We start from the raw sequence: 7,552 nt of genomic DNA, 5'->3' as shown, positions 1-7,552 counted from the left end.
ACAGTTCCCTTGGAGCCTAAGCGCGAGGTGCGCACCTGAGTGAAGTGAGGCGCACAACTGAAAAGTTCGAACAATAAACCTCCAGGCTCCAGCAAGAAGAAACAACAAGCAGAATAAATAAAACAATAAACCTTGAGTAAGAAAAAAACAACAAACAGAACAAATTAAAACAATAAACATTGAAACAGAACACAATTACTAAGTTATAGAATCAATGGAAAATAGAATGGAATCAGCGGACTAAGTTAATTCAGCAAACAGCATTGCATTACAATTTCAAATAATCCAACAAAATACATTCAGCAAAATTCAGCAAACAGCATTACAAAGAAAAAAGAAAAAATTAAAAAATTAAACAGCAGCAATTAATTTAAGACAGCCTTCAAAGAAGAAGGGAAAAGAAAGAGAGAGAGAGAGAGAATTTGTTGGCAAAAAAAAAACAGCAGGAATGTTAACCAAAAAAAAAAAAACATGCAGGAAACTACCACCAACCGCACTGCAGCAGCAAAAAGATGCTCACAAGCAAAGTGACCAGATGATTTCATATATTAGCTAGACAATTATGTAAAAGAAGCTAAATCAGATAAAGTCAACTTGACAGGTCTTGGAACCCCTGGGTAACATCAGTAATTCCTTGCAAACCTCTGATTCCTTGCTAACTGTAGGATGGATGATCAATTTCTTCAGAACATTTGCATTCTTCAAAAAATACTTTGCCAATTTCAGCTCATCTCTTTCCCCTCTAAATTTCCTAATTTCAATGACCTTGAGGTGAAGCAATAAACAAGAAGGCACTTTCTCAGGAGGATACCAATGGAGTTGGTGGTTTTCGTCACCAACAGTGGAAAGATCCTAATGAAAAAAAAAGAAGGTCCGAACTATTGTTTAATTGCACAAAATTAACTTTCAATTATATTAAATCAACACAGTTTAATCAAGTTGTTTAGTACTTTACCTCAAAAACAAGAGTTTGAAGTTGCCGGGAGGTTCCAAGTAAATCTGGAAGCAATTTCCATGAGACACCTTTAATGTGACCGAGCTCCAAATAAGTCAAATTATGGAACTCGGGCAGTGAACAACACCACAATTGAACAGCCTTCATGCAAAGAAAAAAAAATGGTGAATTGAAATATAAAGATGTAACAAGATATAGATATATGATATATCAAAGCAGCAAAATAGGCAGATATAAGTCAGCAGCTAAGCAAGCGAACCTCCATAGAATCACCATTTAAATAAAGCCTCTGAACTCCAGATACTCCTTCAACAAGTTGTGACACAGCAAGTTTCACAACTCTGTCGCGTGCTTTTGCTGTGCTATATAAAGTCAAACGGATGCTTGCCTTGACAAGAGAATTCAGATTATCCCATAAATAGCCTCCTTTCAGCAAATTATGGTATACAAGGTGTTGAAGATTTGGTGTATTAAGCACAATCTTGCACTTGTCATCAATAAACATGGTTTTCATAATCAAACTCTTGAGAGATGAAGAAGAAATGTTAACAACACCCGTATTTCTCCACAGGCAGTCTTGAATAGACAAATCGTCGAGCACATGGCAGCTTGAAATGAGCCTGTGAAGAGTGTCCTCATCCGAAAATCCAACTGAGTGAAGATGCAAGATTTTAAGGCTGTTGAGGCTGACCAAATTAGGGACATTGAGAGAAACCCTAGTAGTCAGTCTGAGGGATAGTAGTACCAAAGTAGTAGATATGAAAAGGTCACCAGGTAGGCGCAGAATGTTGCCATCCGCATTATTAATGAACAGATCTAGTTCTCTAACTTTACGGGAGAGTGCAGTAGCAACCCAAGCATTAATATGTGATGCTGAAGATTTATTAATGTATTTAAGACGGAATTTATTCATATCCCATACATTTCGCAGAAGCAGAACTTGATACACAAAATCAATGAAAAGCTTTTTTTCAAATGACCTAACACTTCGTGTGGTGCTAATATTATGAGGATGTTTTGTTACAAACCAATCGTCGAAGTCAAGATTAGAGATTGATTTCCAGAGATGCTTCCATTTGGTAGATAAGACGCTAGTTGCCATTGCTTGTTTTGTTGGAAGGAAGGAAAGGATATGGCCAATAATACTGCTTGGTAACCTGCTTAACCTGTCTTCTTCTTCTTCACTTTCCTCCATCTTCTTCGATTCTTCCAAAGGCTTCTGGCGTTTTGAAATTGGATCCATGAGTACTCGATTTGTGATGGATATTCAACTCAAAACAAAAGGGATCTACATATTGATTGACGAAACTGGTGGGTTGGATGATGATGGTTTTTGAGGGTTTGGCCGTTTCGGTTTTCTATCACCCAAGAAAAGAAATCCCCGCAGGAAGGGTTTTTATTGGAAACAGTTGAATTAGTTTCCCCAATTTAATAACTTTAATGAATGAGAGGGAAAAGACTGATCACCGATGCTTAAAAAAAAAAATCCACACTTTTACTAGGAAAAAGAAAGCAAATGAAAGGAATGTTAATCTCCTATCGTTGATTAATAAATAAAAAAAAAACAAGAAAAAAATAATTATGTCTCAAAAAATAAAGAAAAAAATAATGAAAGATAATTATTTTAATAAATTTACTATTATTATTATTATTTTTTTAAAAATATAAATATATATATATATGTATTTTTTTTTTTTCTCCTGTATAAAGACTCTTGGATCAGCAACCAAAAAAGGAAAAAATATTTTAGGACAAATCATTTTAGCCTCCATCTCTGTTCTCGTTCTCAACTTTGAACTTGCCTCTCTCTCTCTCTCCAAGTGCAAACTACTACAAGAATCAAAAGTTTAAAACCCATATATTTTAGTTTATATATTTGTCGGCAAGAATCAAAAGTTCAAAACCCATATCAGCATCATTTCAGATTGTTCAAAAAATCAAAACCCATATCGATCTTTCAGTTTCCGCCCGCTGTTCCAATTCGGGTCCGCCATTCGCAAACTTCAACCGCTGGCCCTTTTTCTCTCAACTCTCAAGCTTACCCGCCTCTCTCTCTGAAACTGCTAACTTATACGTATGGGTTTTGTTTTATTTTTATTTTTTCTAAATCAACTAATCAAGGTCTGTAATTCTTTTTTGCAAACTAAATTCATGCGTAATCAAGGGCAAATTTTGCATTAGAAATCACACACCAAGCCTCTCTTTCCCTTTCCTTATATTTCCTCCCATTTTTGGGAGGTTAAGAAATTTAATGTTTAAGCCTTGTGTTAACTCTCCAAAACCTTCCCTTTCCTTCCAACCATTTATGCCAAACATAAATTTTTAATCACCCTCCATCCACTTTCCTTTCCTTTCCTCCCTTTTTCCATTGCACCAAACTGACCCTAAATGACAACGGGGCGAGTTTTGATGGGACTCCCCCAAATATAAGTGTCAATTATCACAACTGACCACCAAAGAAAGAATAAGGCTATGTTTGGTACGGTAAGAAAGAGAAGAAAAGAAAGGATGAAAGGGAAGGGAAGGATAATTTTAACCCCGTATCCCATTTAGTTGATTAATGAATGAAAAGAAAGAATGTAACGACCCGGTCATTTGTCTTCCTTTCCTTTTTCCTGAAATTTTACGAATGAATTTTTTTCGTTTAATTTTCTTTTCTGAGCTCTATTTCGTGTCGCTTAGTGTCATCTCGAGTGCTCAGAATTGGTTTCTGAGACTCTTTCATGTGAATTGATAACTTCCTTTGAGGACCGAGTCATTTTCGCATTTTTCGTTTTTCAGACACTATGCGCTATTTCGTCTTTTCCCTATTCTGTCATTTTCCCTATTTCATCTTATGTTCGTTTGTCAGTTTTTGGCACAACCGCACTTCTCATGCTCGGAGTTGGTTTTTGACTTCACGTGCCTTCATCTTGAGTGGTTTTTTCGAAATACGTATCTTTACTTTTGCAATAAAGTACTCTGGTTGCTACCGATGTCCACAGGGGCATAGATACACAATTCTTCAGAATCTTTTTCATTTCTTGGGGTGTTTTTCGTAAATATCTTTTGAAGATATTTTATTTCAGGGGCATCTAAGAAAATATCTTTTGGAATATATTTTCATTCTGGGGTAATTTCGCAGTTAACCCTTTCCGTAGGGGCCATTGTGCAATTAACGAAAGTTATTGCAAAAATGTCTCGTCTGGAGCCTGGATTCTCGTACTGGATTCATTTTCACTTTTTGTTGACTTGTAAATTCATAGAATTCCGTTCTGGTCGTTTTTCTCCAGTTTCAGAGTTTATGGACGCCGAACTTATTCGGGGCATAACTTTCTAGTCGGGATTCGGTTTTTGACGTCGTTTCTTCCGTTGTTCATATTTTCTCATTTTGAATCTTTTTCACTCACGGAGTTTTGATGTTTGAGCGCGTTTGCTCAAATTCCACATTTCCGGACCCGGCGGGGCTCTTTCAGGACACTTTTTGAGATTTCTATAAATAGGTTGCCCTAATCCTTAAAATCAAATTTTGATCATCTTCCCCACCTCTCTTGGCCGGATCTCCTAGCAGCCATGGCTGCCACTTTCTCTCTCCTCCTTCGGTCCACTTTTCCTTGGTAGAAATCCTTCGGCCTTAGCATTTATTGCTTCCCCCGACGTGCTCTACCTTTTGCCCTTATTAGATTCCATTTCCAACGATTTTTTGAGTTTGGGTTTGGAGTCAAGTTGATATTTTCATGGGGCTTCTTGCGGATTCTTGTTCACGATGTTGTCCTCGACAAAACCTCTCGGTATCGTCAAATTCGGAGCACTTTTATTTTGGTGGCCCTTTGAGATTTCATCTCAAATTAAGGTAGGGGATGTTTTAGGTTTAAATTCTTGTTATATAGCATGCTTGTGATGCTTATACAACTTGTTGGCATGATTAAATATAAAACCTAAAGATTTTATTATTTATTTTTCTGTTACAGGATCTGATTTTCCCGGTTACTCATGACTTGGTTTGAACATGTAGCATGATTTTATAATGCCCCTTGATATGCTCATTGACGTGTATTAAAATTGGAACATTCGAATAAGTATTAAAGATTTTATTTAATATTTATCTTAGGTGAAAGATTAATTCACATGGCCTTAACTAGTTTGAAATTAATATGTGTTAGCATATTATATTAGGCCTTAGCATACTCTTCAACATAGTTGAATTTGAAAGTAATTGGAGATGTTTTGAAAATTAGTAATTATTAATTAATTTGATTAATTAATTTACCCTGAGTGAACTATTCACTCAATTTGAATTCCGACTTGATATTCTTGATTTACATGCCATATAGCTTCACATATATTTGATTTAGAATATTCGGTTAGGTTTTGAAACCTTTTATTTAATTAAATTCCATGTTTAAGATTTAATCCTCATGGTGATATACAACTTGGAATTGTATTGTGGCATGCTAGAAAATTAAGCTTAGGTATAGTTATTCACATATATTAAATTGGGATTAATTGCATGAGAATTGTAACTTTTAATTTATATTTAACTTTAGTGAAAGTTTAATTCACATGGTCTTAAATTGAATGAAATAAACTTGTAATGTGATATTACATTAGTTCTTGGCATGTTTTCCAACATAGGTTAATTTGAGAGTATTTGGTTAAGTTTGAAAATCAAAAGATTTTAATTAAAAGAATTAATTAAAATCTATTTTGTGGTCCCATTAGCTTAATTAAGGTTTTAACTTGATATTTGTATTGGCCATGACTTGTTTACTATCATATATTAATTTGGGACTATTTGAAGTTGTTTTAGAACCTTGGGATTAAAATCAGCATGATTTAATTAAAGTTCTACCTTGTTGTTTTAACAACCTAATTGAGTTTTAGAATGGATATAGGTGATGACCATGCCATGTCCTTTAACATGTGTTAAATTGAGGTTAATTGGAATTCAATCGGAATCTATAGAATTTAATTGTGTTTATCTATTTAAATTCTATCAATTTGCTCCATGATCTAGTTGTGTTTTAGAAGTGGTTTCTATATTCAAATCATGGACTTAGACTTGTTGTATATTTGGTTATGCTTTGAATATTGGATAACATAGTTGTTATGTTTGTGCGCATGAGAATATGTTTTCCTTATTGAATATATTGTTGCCTTATGTAATGATTTGCACATTTCGTATTTAACATTATTCATGCATAGCGTGTAACGAATCGCACACTGAAGATTCGACATTCATCATATCATATTAGTTGTGAATTTAGAGCATGTATTGTATAGGTTTCCAAATTTGGTTGTGCTTGGTAGATAGTTGATTATCTTGCATATTCCTGTTGATATATGCGTTGTTGTACAACTTGTTGATTTTGGAAACTTGGGGATGTCGTTGTTTTGCTATGGCTAGGACGTGGTTCTAGTATGGGGGATAGTCCCTCTATATAGTCTAGTGCACACATAGGGAGGTTACCCATGGGCTAGTAACCCTAAAGTAACTATGTTGTCGGTTTGATTTGGCGTGACGTCCAAATATCCACTTTGTTTGATTTCGCATTTCATTTTCAAGTTGATAACTAGATGATGTTGTAACTTCTTGTTTCTTATTTGTCGTTCCATTTTAAGTTACAGGATGTTAACTTTGCGAAATTGTACTTTATACGTTGTATTGGAAGTTCCAATGTTGGTTAAACTGCATCGATATTAAAAATCGTGTTTTGACGTTCTAATAAAGCTTAGGATTGATCCTATTGCTTCATTTATAACATAGACGTTAGGTGGCATGACCCACTTCTGTTGTTTTCGTGCTTTAGATTACAAGCTGATAGTCTTAAGAAATTGTATTTTGTTGCCTTGTATAATATGCTTTTATGTAGTTAGACTGCATTGAAGTTGTAATTTGCGTTTTGATTGTTCAGCATGGCCTAGGATGATTCCTTAGACTTATTTAGAACATAGACGTTAGGTGACATGATCACTTTAGTTGTTTCTGTATTCGAGATTGCAAGTTAATACCTTTAAGAATCTATATCTTGTTACTTTGTATAACGTGATTCCATATTGTTTAAATGGCATAGATGATGTGATTTATGCTAGAAACACTCTAAGGTAGCTTAGGATGCTCTCTGAGTCTCATTTCGATATAGACGTTAGGTGGCATGAACCCCTTTAACATGTTTCACCTTAAGGTGATAAATTTGTAAAATGCTAGATCGATGCATGCTCATCTCCTACGAGTAGCTTTATGTTACTCACCCCTACGATACTGGGCCATATTTCAGGTACGAAGACTTGGTTTGTGACACCTAGCATTCCTTGGATGTCGTGTAGCTTTTAAGTTTCCATTTCATGCGAATGTTAGCATGAAATGTCATTTTGTAGACTTATATGTAAAAATATGTATATTTGATTCCATTTATGTAATGTGTACTTAAGTACACTCCTTTCAATGTATTTGATATGTATGAGATGAGGCCGGAGGCCAATGACCATTATATTGTACTCTATGTACTTTTTAACTTCATGAAATATTATGAAAATGTTAAAAAAATCGCAAGTCATTGCTTCACCATGGTTGCATCGGGTGTGGGAATTCCATTCTCATTCTTTTATAGGGTCTCA

The 7,552-nt window shown here is 34.9% G+C and overlaps 1 protein-coding gene across 1 annotated transcript; it reads right to left on the bottom strand.

The window, feature by feature from the left end:
• Positions 1-249: 249 nt before the first annotated feature.
• On the bottom strand, positions 250-2,422 carry LOC132311052 (F-box/LRR-repeat protein At4g14103-like). Its single transcript, XM_059808756.1, has 3 exons — positions 1,215-2,422; positions 956-1,096; positions 250-852 (listed from the first exon to the last, which is right to left on the bottom strand). Exons 1-3 carry the CDS (start codon positions 2,196-2,198, stop codon positions 580-582), a joined length of 1,398 nt encoding a protein of 465 aa, XP_059664739.1. The 5' UTR covers positions 2,199-2,422; the 3' UTR covers positions 250-579.
• Positions 2,423-7,552: the final 5,130 nt, after the last annotated feature.

Source organism: Cornus florida, unplaced genomic scaffold (genome assembly GCF_030987335.1).
Source record: "Cornus florida cultivar Cherokee Brave unplaced genomic scaffold, ASM3098733v1 CherokeeBrave_3.0.0_Hap2_Chr06, whole genome shotgun sequence".
NCBI lineage: Eukaryota > Viridiplantae > Streptophyta > Magnoliopsida > Cornales > Cornaceae > Cornus > Cornus florida.
Note: the sequence above shows the minus strand (reverse complement) of the source record. Positions and strands in the feature narration are given on the sequence as shown.